Source organism: Passer montanus, unplaced genomic scaffold (assembly GCF_014805655.1).
Source record: "Passer montanus isolate IOZ18808 unplaced genomic scaffold, ASM1480565v1 scaffold94, whole genome shotgun sequence".
Taxonomy (NCBI): Eukaryota; Metazoa; Chordata; class Aves; order Passeriformes; family Passeridae; genus Passer; species Passer montanus.
The window spans coordinates 833,658-846,823 of record NW_024374812.1 but is presented as its reverse complement, the minus strand read 5'-3'; the positions used below and the strand labels follow the sequence as shown (position 1 = coordinate 846,823).

The 13,166-nt window shown below is 39.4% G+C and overlaps 1 protein-coding gene across 2 annotated transcripts in view; it reads left to right on the top strand.

The window, feature by feature from the left end:
• The window catches only part of TFAP2D (transcription factor AP-2 delta), a 45,121-nt gene extending 33,880 nt beyond the window's left edge, over positions 1 to 11,241 (top strand). For both annotated transcript variants that reach the window (XM_039696023.1, XM_039696022.1), the window contains one exon: positions 10,979 to 11,241. In XM_039696023.1, coding sequence (XP_039551957.1) covers positions 10,979 to 11,198 — 220 coding nt within the window. In that variant the 3' untranslated portion in view covers positions 11,199 to 11,241. The remainder of the gene's footprint in view (positions 1 to 10,978) is intronic.
• Positions 11,242 to 13,166: the final 1,925 nt, after the last annotated feature.

The following is a 13,166-nucleotide window of genomic DNA, read 5'->3' as shown; positions in this document are numbered from 1 at the left end:
TTAATCAACATAGAAATTATAGGATGAAGAGGTTGCATCCTTTCCAATTAAATAAATAGTTCCAGAAAGTCCTCTATGGTACTGAGATCATTTGACAATGTCTTACCAGGACCATTTCATTAACCCTTTGGCTTCCAAAGTAGGCTGACCTTCAAATACGTTACCTACTAAACAATTTTACTGCACTAATTTCTGAACAACGCACTAGAAAATCTGGGAAAATGAAATCTGACTCACACTAAAAAGCCAGACTGATGATATATTTAGACTCAGTTCTTGAGCAATATATAATGTACTGGTTTAAACAGTCTTAGAAACTGTTTTGAAGACAAAGACCCATGGTACATGCATATCAAGTCCAAACTTCATTAGAATTTTATCCTAATTGTGTATAAAAGTGTATAGATGTTTTGGGGTCAGAAAGATTTATTAGCTCAGAAGGTGCTGTGCAATTTCACCTTTTTGCTTTAGGTGATGTGTCAGATACAGCCAGGAGTGACGTGGCATCTTCCAGAGGGCCACTTTGAAATAGTGGGGTTATCTAAGATATCTATCAAAGATAAGTTGGATGAAACATCCTGGAGGTGCTCCTGTCTTTGCTCAGGCCACAGAGGGCAATGCATGACTTGCTGAGCCTACAGATTGTTAATTTTTTCCATCCACTAGCCAATATATGAAAAAAAATGTGAAGAACTGTCCCAGAGAGTTATTTACAAATCATAATGTTCAGCAAGTTTCATAGCCCTGTAAAGGCTTAGAATTGTGCTGTATATTCTTTAGCACAACCAGCTGAGCCACTCTTCTTTCACGGGTTGGACAAACAACTTCCATGTCCCAGTGTCCCAACATCCTAACATTACATGTTAGTTATTAACATTCTGATAGGTGCTGTGATAAATAATTTTTAGTCTCTCAGACTTTGAGTGGAATCCCAAAAATACACACCATTCCACTTCTTCCATACACCTGTTGAGGTGTGGAGAGGCAAGGGTAATTCCCCGTCCACAAATGCACGCATTCCCGACATTCCTGTTTATTCTTACACACACCTGTGTGCATCCTTCCTATGTAAGAGCACACTGGACCACCCCACTCCTTTCTCAAGCAGTGCTGTGCATGTGCACACACAGAGCACCCAGGTGTGTGTATTTTCCATAATACACATTTCAAAACACCCAACCACATGTGCACATCAAGAGAAACATCCTTATTTATGCAGAATGCTCATAGAGGGATTTTAATCAGCTACCTAAGCTTGTGGAAAAAGAGATAATTCCCTATTGCATGTGCACAGAGGAAATGTGATACGAGGTGGCTAATCCCCAAGGATTCCTGTGTTTAGAGTAGAAATAGCAGTCAGGATAAAATGCTGAAGGCTTCAGCTACAAAACTGTCAACTGGTACAGCTCCCATCCTTCCTTCTCTGATGCACATCAGTAGTTGGAGGGGAAAGCTCCTGCAGGCAGCTCTGGATCAGTCAGCACTTTCTTTCATGCCTGCTGCAGAGCTTAAGTGTTGGACTGAAGACGGGCACGTGGAGGAGCACAGGGCTCGATCCTACTCAGGGTGTTCCCTGGTCTTAAGTCAGAGTCTTCTCTGATTGTGCTCAGGGAATGAGGAGTGCTGCCAGTCCCAGAGGTGGAGCTAAGACCATATTTCCTTTCCAGCTAGTGTAGAGATGCTGTGGTCGGATCAGCTTCTGACCAGGATTTCTGACTCTGTTCAGATGCCTGTAGGAGCCTCCACTGCAGCCAGCTGTACATCTTTTTCCTCAGTATTCAGGAATCTCACCTGTATAGCTTGAGAAATCTGAATTAAACAGGTCTAACATAGATATCTACGTCAGTGTAACTAGAATTTCTCTCTAAACTCCATTGTCTGAACTGTCTGGTCGGATCTCCATCAGAATGGGAGATTAGCCAACCAGTACACTAGACATTGTGGGAAGCTAAATATAATGTAGGCAAAACCATCATTATTCCCATCCCCTAAATTCATCAGTCTTCACAGTCAGATCATCTCAGCACCAACTACCACTACCTGTCTTCTTGAGATTAAATGTCACAGAATCATAGAATGGTTTGGGTGGAAGGAACCTTAAATCTCATCTTGTTCCAAGCCCCTGCCATGGGGCAGCTAGAGAGTCTTTAATGTCCCTTCCAACCCAAACCACTCCATGATTCTCTGATATAATGAAATCTTCAGAAATCTGAAGAGATTTTTTATGGTCATAAAAAAGAAGAATCACAAAAATGTCTATTATTAAAATAATTTCTAGATATTGAAAAACTTTTTGCAGAGCTATAACATCAGATATCTACAGCAGAATTGGATCCAGCCTCTACTACACTGGGGTGAGAGGGAGTTTTCTTTAGGAATAAATTCCCCTACAGCTGTTCAGTAGAGTTGTGTACTCCACTTTCTTGTGATGTTACCAGTTCTATGTTAGTTATTAAGACACATCCTGTTTCACATGCATCTGCCACTCAGATCAGCATGCAATTGGACCAAATATCCAAATAAATAAGAGACCAATTAAAAAAATATATATATTTTAGATAATATTTCTCTCCTGTTGGACAGAGCACATACCTTCTTCTCTCTTCCATTTCACTGTCATAGCTGAGATTTAGCCAGGAACCTGAAAGCTTAACTGATACTTCTTCATGTCTTTGTCTTCTTAACCTGCCCTTACATCAGATGCCCTTACATCTGTTGCTTTTGGTTTTTTTATTTTATTTTTTTTATTTTTAACAGAATTCTTTTCTTGGTCTCCCAGAATCTTGTGTAAACTAGAGTTAGCAGAAAACCCATCAAAAATAACCCACATTCTGTGTTGCAATACCAAAGCCATAACACATAAACCTTTTAAATAGAAGATTTTCTGATATTATACTCACAAGATCTGTGTCTGTGTCTTGGTTTATACATACAGACTCCCTGACCTCATCAAACACCCTCCTAGCCTCACTTTCTTCACATGTAAAGTTGGGTATAGATACGTCTTCTACATTTGCTTTTGGGACACTTGTGTCTCTAAGAATCTGTGGTGTCTGGATATTTCAGATATCCTACTAATGCCATCCATCATATAGAGGAAGGAGATTATCCACTGATTACTGCAGTTGTATTTGATCCTTTAACTTCAAGGCTACATTTAATCAAGATGCAAAATCACACCCAGATCTTCTATTTTATGGATAAAGACAGCAAACCAGCAAAGGGAAAACTACTTTCTTGTAAGTGACACTCCTTTCACTGCAGAAACCTTATAAAAACAGACACAAAAAGTAATAGGTTCAGAATACTAAAGTTAGGTAATGAAAGCAATCAGCATCCTCATGGATTATTCTGTGTTCTGTCGAGCCATCCAGCTGATATGAAGCGCCCTTCCTGTGAAACTGTTTGAGACAAGAGTTTTGTCGCTTCGCTGCTCGCTGAGCCTGGAGCTGTCAGCCTCCTGCCAGTGCCTGGCATCACGCTGACGAGGTGACACCAAAAGTGACAGACAAGAAACCAGAAGCTCAGACTTTGGGAGCAGTGAGAAAGTAACATCCTTCTTTCCAAAGGGGAAAACGGAGCACTGAAACAGGTTTTGAAGCTCAGCGTGTTCTTTAAACTGTAACAAGAAGCCAAGCCCAAAGACTTACTTGTGGGTTGTCTTCAAAGATGTGCTCACCCCCTTCTGTACATTGTTCTCTCTTATTTTTTTTACACTTCTTTTCTTATCAGGAGGTAGAGCAGCTTCTGTTGTAATTCCAGTGATCTCAGTTCACAGCAGCAGCCTTCTATTTGGATGCAGGGACTGGAAGAATCCTGGTGCACAATGAAGTTTATGGTGAAACACCTCTGGTGCCCTCTAGAGTTCCCTGATTTCCAGGAGCTCCCTCAATCTTTGGATTTTGTTAACTGAGAGGAGCAACACTGGTGCCTAGCACTGAGGCACTACAGATCAACAAATTGTTTAGGTTTTGGGTTTTTTTTTTTATTTTATTTTTACTTCTTTTCCTTTTCTCTTTATTTACTGTTAGAGTGCCTTCTTCTGGGATCATTCCCTCACTTCCTTTCCAAGGGATTCCTTCTTTGATCTTTCCATAGTAAGGCCTCAATCTCCTGATGAACTAAATCCTTTCTAATTTCTAATATTTCATAGGTTTTTGTCATGCGTTGTATCTTACCATATTCCTTTAAAATGACAATTTACAGAGTCAAAAAACAGACAAAAATCTATTTTCTTTTTTTTTTTTATCTGATTCATTAAAAACTAGGTTCCATAATCATGGGGAAAGAAATATACATACATTCATCAAAAAAGCAAAAAAAAATCTTTGGGGGTGCTTATATTTTCAGCACAGCACTTAAGATTTCTTAAAGCATTTTAAGGCTTGTGTTTCCCAAAAGAAAAAGGAATGTCCTCCCCTTCTTTCCAAATTAAAAGGCTACAAAATTTATTGCATTTTGTCACAAGCATGTTTATAAATGTTATTCTTGGTCCTTCTCATTTAAGGAGGGCAATAGGTCTTCTTAGCTACTTTTCCTCACTGGAAAAATATATGGATGGTAGTAAATTGAATGAACCTCATGTGTTTCTTTGCCTTCCCATGAAATAAAGATGAACCACTAAACGTTTAAACTTTGGTCTACTGTTCAGAAACACTCCATAATTTTTGGAAGCTTCAGGTCTGTTGCCTGTGCAATTCTTCTTAGTGTGGAAGTCCCAAAGTCTGAAATTTACAGATTCAAAATAGATTATCTTCAATTTGGGGCATCAGTTCTAATACTCTCCTCCTATTTTCTCCTTGGCTTTTACACATGGTAGAAGGAGGTCATCTGCTTGGGAGGACACGTCCTTAATACACTATGAACAGAAGGAAAACATGAGGGCCTAGTTTGAAGGCAACTTCTGCACTCTTTGGTACTCTGAGCCTATAGACTTCTTATCCCTGTAATATACACTGCCCATGTTCTGATTTTTGACTCTGAGTCTAACTATTGTCATGATTAGACCCTCTGAACTTATGTAGTGAGGTAATCACCATTTAACTTTCTAGGCAACCTTCACAAGAAAGACCTTGAAATCAACAGAATCACCTCAAAGTCAATATTCTTACCTCTATATTCAGATTTTACTTGTGTCAGTGAAGAGATACAAATGTTTTACCATTTCCTTTACAACCACTAAATGTCATATCATATCTTACCATATGCCATCAGCTCTGTGCTGTTGAATTTGGATAATCATGGAGTTTTCACAGTCAAATTCTGAGAAAATCTGACCAATAAGTTCAAGGTTGCTTTGTCTTCATCATTATTGTTTTAAAGGGATTATTTATTTTAAATGAGATGTAAACATTCAGTACAGATGGCCTCTTCCCCGCTCCCCCCTCACTGAGAGGGAAGCTGTTTCTTTTGCTTCATGTCAGAGCTTCACCAGCCTGGAGTATGGAGGAGTCCTTGAGGTGGTTGCCAAATGAGACTCCAAGCCTTCAGGCACACTTGGATCTTTCCACTTTTAAGTGAGGCCATCATTAAAACATGAGCAGACATAATTGCATCATAGCATTGGGCAGAATTACAGGCAGGTCTGGATATCCTTAAGCACCAGGCTTTGTAATGTGTTGGCCTGATATTCATTGCCTTTCTCTGCACCTCTCCAACATCAGAATCATAGATTTTAGCCTTGCCTCTCAGAACAATAAAATTGGTTTATAGGAGCTGTAGTGGGATGCACTACAAAGCTGAGAATACCCAGAAGACTCCATTATGAAACCACCATGTTTAATTTTAGGCTTATAAACCCAAATGAAAGTATGATAATGAAAGCAACTCCTTTCATAGGTGTGGAGCATACCAAAAAATGAACCAATTTCAGTATGAACTCAATTAGCCTGGAAAATCAGGCAGCTAAATTTGACTTTCAGGAAACACATTTGAATGCTCTGCCATTAGTCTTCTGTCTGTTATGTCTGATTTAAATGTAAAATCAGATTTTCTCCCAAACTTGAAACTTACTTTCATCAGCAAAGGGAAATTATCCAACTTTCTTGAATTTTTCAAAGACTTTAACTTGCAGAGAAGTAAGGACCACCAAAATTAGAGCAAGGGGAATTACTGATAGAAATGTAAGATAAAGTAGAAGATAATATCTCTCGGCCTTTTTATGCTCATTACCTAAAGTGAGCCTAATAAAATGCACCCTCATAGGAGCTTGGCAAGAAGGGCTGGTTGGAAATTTTCTATAAAATTATTTCTCTTAATAAGCTTCATGGGAAAATTAAAAGGCTCTGCATATCCCCATTTGTGGAGAAGAGTCTATTAATCAGGAACTGAAAGTAGAGTTACCACAAGACTCTGCAGCATCATTTCACTAAAAAAATTGGCTTTTTAATAGGAAACACAAGGCTATGTTGGTGAGAGCTGCCATATTTAATGATTACTGGTAACTAGAAGGCTAAACTGTAAAGAAAATAGACCCCTTACTCACTCCAAAGCATTCTTTTCCTATGAGCATTAGTTTTTAAACCAGAAGTTTCAGATTCTGCTCTGGATAAAATTGCAATATCTTGGTGGTTTTATGTAAGCTGGATGTCTGAGTTTCTCTTGTAGTCAATGAAGATCTAGGGCAAGATATATCTAAGCCTTTTAAGGTGCTATTAGGCATTCCATCCACCCACTGCTGCTTTCAAAGGGTCCTGGTCCCCTCTAACCCCTCTGTATTATTTCCTATTCACATGACATAGATGTCTGGGTGCCCCAGAACGTCTCAAAGAACACCCAAATCACATTTTATATTTAGGATGGAGCCCCTAGTGTGGCCAGGAGAATGATGCAGCTAACCATAAAGGAGACACATCCATTTAAGGTGCTAATTCATTCTCCAGACTTCTGTGACTGTATTGAACAAAGCCCCAGGACTCAATTCATTTGTGTAAACAATTTGAGATACACAAGTTTAACCTTCCCAGCACTAAAACATCTAGAAGCAGGCTGGGCTTCAGTCCTATATCATATCCATCAAATCTGTGCAGGTGTTCCAAATGTCACAGGACATATCAAATCTCTGTAGACTCTTGCAGACAGGAAACTCCATTAAGGCCCCTTTGGTGGTAACAGGAGTTTGGCACTGTTGATGTTAACGCCTACAAATTGGCGCCTACACTTATATACCTTAATATCAGACTTTGTCCCATTCTGGTATTTTCTACAATCTTGTTCAGCATTTCAGAACTTTAAAGTTTGTTCTACCCCTAGAGATCATTTCTGAGACGATCCCTCTAAGTTTTGAAGGTAGCATTCCCACTTTACTTCTCAGGTCTATTGAGCTGTCAAATGAACACAGTATCATTCCTTTTGTTCCCAAATTGAAAGTTTCAAAAATTGTAGGCCAGGAAGTTTCTTTTCCATTTAATCCTGTATTAAACTTACTGTTTACTTGACCTTCTCAGCCTCTACAATGCCCTGAAATTAGATTGTAGCCAGGTGAGGGTTGGTCCTTCTTGCCAGGTAACAAGCGATAGGACACGAGGAAACAACCTCAAGTTGAGCCAGGAGAGGTGTAGATTGGGTATTAGGAAAAACTTAACTGAAAGGGTGGTCAGATACTGGAACAGGCTGCCCGGGGGAATGGTGGGTTCAGCATCCCTGAAAGCATTCAATAATCACGTGGATGTGGCTTTTGGGGACATGGTTTAGTGGTGGGCTTGGCAGTGCTGGGAGAATGGTTGGACCTGATGATCTGGTGGTATTTTGCAAACTAAATGATTCTATGATTTTATGGTTTGCACCTACTGGAAATGAATGAATGAATGAATGAATGAATGAATGAATGAATGAATGAATGAATGCAGATATTTCCAGCTTCCAGGATACATACACTAGTTTCTTTTATTTGCAAGACCATAAAGATTTTTATGTGTCTCAGTATAGTCAGTTCCCCAAATCAGGACCCAGACGATCACACAAGCAGTGTAAAAATAATGCAATAACATAACTAGTAATGATACCTTTTATTTCCTTTTTCTTGCAAAAAATTTCCTTTTTCTTCCTTGTTTCTGCAAACTCCATCACATTTTCATTTCTCTGGAATTCTGAAGACCAGAAATTATGATAAAAGGTGACATAAAATCATTAAATCACCTGACTCTTAAAGTGACTTGAAAGGGCTTAAAATACTCATATATGCTACAGCTGATCTAATTTTTACAACTGTTTAAAACATGACTTACAATGATGATGATTTTTATATTTCTGGTATGCCAGGCATACCTAAAAAGAAAACAAAATTAAACTGAGGTATGTTTATCTCTTTGCAATGTTCAATTATAAAGATCCACATATTGATACAAGTTCAAACTTAAAGCATCCAAACTTTATGTGGTATTATTAATTGATGTCTGCAAAATATTTCTTGTAAATATTTAATTATAATTTTCCTCACATTACTAACTGGGACTAAATATAAATTCCTGCTTTGAAAAGTGCCTGGAGACTGATGGATAAATGTTCTAAATGCTAGTTATTTGTAAATAGCCTTTTGGAGACCTTTTATAAAAGATTATGCCACTCCCAATCTGAAATGAAGACATATTTCCACATTGAGCACTCATTTTGGTTAGAATTCACACTTTTTTTTTTGTCTTCCCTAGCATACCAGCTTTCCTCTCAAATAGGTTTCCCATGTCTAGAAGACAGAAATATATAAAAAATATATTGAAGCCTTTTCCATGGGTTGTTTTGATACTTACAATAACAATTGTCCATGTCCTGTAAAACCTCTTTCCCCTTAGTCCCTATATTTACACTTTTTTTTTCTAAAAAGCCTGGAAAGACTGAGAAGCCAAAGTGCAGAGAAAACAGATCATTTAAGTGAAAGATTCATATTTCTAACCCTCACATGGGTCTCTGCACCAGATCAGGATTCACTGATCAAGACAGCCAGAGAGTCACTGTAGTGACAAAATCTTAACCAGCAGGGAATGGGAAACAATTATTATTTCCTTGTCAGAATCACTGTGATGTGGGCTTTCTTTTCCCCTCACCCAAACCAATATAAAGTATTGATTTCTCAAAAATACCCACAAACCCCAAAATTAGCTTCTGTTCCTTTCATCTTCTTTCTTCTCTGAGTGGGATTAAAATAACTGAAATAACTTTTGAAAATTTCAGTGGCATATCAATCTTTGAAATAATCTTTAATTTGTGTTTCTAAACAAAAACAAAAATCTGAATGATTAGGGCAGGTCTTTTTGTTTTCACATACCACTTATCAAAATAAATAATTATAACAAGGAGAACAACCTGGTTGCCCATAAAAAATTTAGGATTTTTTGCCCTTTCATGATCATCTTATACTGCACACTTAATATTTAGGCAAATGGCACCAAAGTCAATTGCCTAAAAACCAATTTCTAGTGGCACATCTCATATCCTGTGGTAGTTGGGACATCCTGCTGGTTTGCATCCAGCTCTGGGGTCCCCAGCACAGGAAAGACATGGAGCTGTTGGAGCAAGTCCAGAGGAGTCCGTGAAGATGGACTGGAGGGCTGGAGCAGTTCTGGTACAAGGAAAGGCTGAGAGCATTGGGACTGTTCAGCCTGGAGAAGAAAAGGCTCTGGGGAGGCCTTAGAGCTCCTTTCAGTACCCTAACAGGCTCCATGATAGCTGGAGAGGGACTTTGGATAAGGGCACAGAGTGACAGGAAAAAGAGGAATGGCTTTTCACTGACAAAGGGCAGAGTTAGATGGGATATTGGGAAGAAATTCCTCACTTTGGGGATGGAGAGGCCCTGATGCAGGTTTCTAAGAGAAGCTGTGGCTGCCCCTGGATCTCTGGAAGTGTCCAAGGCCAGGTTGGACAGGGCTGGGAGCAACCTGGGACAGTGGAAGATTTCCTTGCCCATGGCAGAGGGATGAAATTAGATGATCTTTAAGGTCCCTTCCAACCCAGACTATTCTGGGATTCTATGATCTTCACCGAGATGCTATCCAAGAGATGAGACTTGTGGAAAACTTGCACACTTCTGGATCTACAGATGACAGCCAGGAACAATGACAATAAAAATTCAGTGTTCATAAAACCCCCTTATTTAGATGTTTAGATGAAAGATGCAACAGGGCAAATCATGCACAGTAAATTCAACACTACCAGGGAAGCATTGTTAGAACTGTGTTATTTTTGCCACTAATTGGTTAGAATTGTTCATTAATTCAGCCTGGCTAAACCAGCTCTAGTGAAACATTTTCTGTTCATCACTTGAGCATGGGTACTGGCCATGGGTATTGGCCATGGGTATTGGCCAGGGTCTGTTCCCAACAGGAAATTCAGATCTCAACCTGCTGGATGGTCCATGTGTTTAGCATCAGGGATATGATCAAATCATGCCAGTTGTGCTGGGGGTTGGAGATGGTATCCTTGGCTTTGCTGAATTTCCTAGCACAGATGCAGTCATATCTTCATTTAGAATAACCAGTCATGTTTAAGAGCTATAAAATCACAGAATCATTAAGGGTGGAAAAGATCTTCAAGATCATCAAGTTAACTAAGTATGATCCAAAATTGTGAATAAACCACACAGAATTCCTTTTATTTACCTAAGAAGGGGAAGCTAGACTTATGACACTGGAAAATTAGCAATGCTGCAGAGCCAAGGGCATGGATTCTGTCTTTGCTTCTCTGAAGTCAACAGCCCTGTGTCAGTCTGCACTTGCTGAGAGTGTGTCCCATGGTGTTTCAGAACTGAGGCTCCACCAAAAACAACCTTTGAAGCTGCATGCAGTCTGCTCTTTGGCTCTATTCCTTTCTTTTCTGTTTCTCCCACAGGTAATAAATAGTTTAGGGAGCAAATCTTGAATTTCAGTATAGCAAAATGAGTGTACTGTAAACTCCTCAGTGTTTGTGGGTGCATTGATATTTATATGTGTGTGTGTGTATTTCTTTCCCCCTTTTTTTTTTTCTCCCTCTGTCTCCTTCCCATTTGTAGTTTGATCACTCATGGTTTTGGAACTCCTGCAATATGTGCTGCCCTAAGCACTTTCCAAACTGTTCTCAGTGAAATGCTGAACTACTTGGAAAAGCACACATCGCACAAAAACGGAGGAGCGGCGGAATCCGGCCAAGGACACGCCAACTCGGAGAAAGCCCCCCTGCGGAAAACTTCAGAGGCTGCTGTGAAAGAGGGCAAAACAGAAAAGACAGACTAGCTACATCAAACAGAATCTATTTCGAGAGAGTCTTGCTGCTGATATTTTTTTTAAATATATATATCATTGAGGGCAATTTATCTCCAGTGGACCAAATCCAGGAAAAAAAAAAGGGGGGGTGGGGAAAGAAAAAAATAGTAACAAGAAAATAAAAGGAAATAAAAAAGAAAGATTAAAACAGAGAGAAAGAGAGAGCGTGAGAGAGGAAAGTATTCAACCCTAAGAACAGCAGTGTACAGTAATTGTGTGATGAAATTGTCACTTTTTTAAAATTTATGTTGCTCTAAACTGCTTTTTTGTGCACGTAGTATTTGATTGTTCTGAATGATACACTAACACTGTTTTTTATAAGCACTTCTGGACTTGGCTGAGGTGGCACATGAAATTTGAAGCACTTTCTTCTCCTGCAGCAGAGTTAGGGTCAGTGCATCAGTTGTGGGACACACAGTTCCAGCATCCTGACTTTGCTCTCATGCTGGATAGATTGAAAGAAAGGCCTCCTCTGGTCCATGGGAAATGCCTGATCTACTCACCATTGAAAAACAATATGGAAATCTGGCAAAAGAGGAATTCTTGGGTCATGGGACAAATGAAAAGTCCTGTACATGGGAATGCACAATAAAGCTGCACTGGAATGAGGCCAGAACCTGTTGGGAATCTGTTCTGACCATTCATGCAGCAGCCATGGTGTCTCTTGTGAAAGGAGCATGGCAGACTAAAAGGAAAACAAACCTTGATAGTCTCAGTAAGAGCCCTGATCCCTCTGTGAACTTCAGTTTAAATGACAGCATGGGCTTCTGTTGTCTATTTTCTCAGCCCCTGGTCCCACAGCACTCTGCCATACCTGGGTCTCTGTTCAACACAATCAATGCAGGCAATTGGAGTCATCTTTTGTGTTGCCTTGATTTTATGATGCTTTCTTTTCTTCAACAGCTTGTTTCTGCAGCTTTATTGTCTTTATAAATCCAGCTGAGGTGCAGAGGTCTAACGGAATCCACTCACCGGAAATAAAAACAAATCTACAAATAAGACAGGTTGGCTTAGTCCACAGCAGCTGAGTGATAATAACCTTGCTAATGTACTTTTCAAATATTACTTTACCACCTACCAAACATCCTCATGCAGAAAACATGGGAAGTATAGTTTGAGCTCAAGACTCTGAGTTTTTTTCCAGTCACATTCTAACTCCTTCTTCAATGAGACCTTTATTCCATTCTTTTTCTTGTTTCCCTAACATCACCTTATTGAGAAAGTTAGGAAGGAATGGTATTACTGGGAGGGCTTGGTGTTGTCCACCTAGACTCTACTTCATGTCAGCAGAACCAGACCTTTTCTTCCAAGGGACAATTCAACTCTTTCTGTGGTAGGAAAAAATATAGTTGTACATGTGTAAATGTTTAGAGCCACTTGAGATGTTTTAGGTATCTAAGACAGAGTTTTGACAGTTATGACATGAAACCTTTAGGAGAACTGGACTCTCCCAGAGACATCAGTAGATAACTGTGGGTGACAAAATCTCTCACACACATTTTCACTCTCTAGAAGTTGCTAGCATGGATTACACCTTGGATGGTCAATTTAGACTAAACCTAGGGACAAATAGTTGCAGTGTTTAGAGCCAGATGTAAGGAATCAAACTGAATTAACAATATCACCCTCATCTTTCAAATTATGGAAGGCAATAGAGTGATAATGGCATGATGCTGTTCCTCTCAAGGTAGTAAGGATATTGCCACCACCATGAGAAAACACTCTGGAAAGTAAGGAGTCCCTGACTGGTTATTTAAAGAAAATCTGGGAAAAAAATAATCCTATGCTTTTGTCCAGAGTTGTCCTTGCTCAGGGTAGGAGAATAACTCAGATACCTGCTTTAGTGCTATCCAGTCACCCTCCTGCATTGAGGGGAACAAGTGTATCTCCATGGGACTCTCCTTAACACACCAAGAGCAGATAAATGCCTCAAAAAAT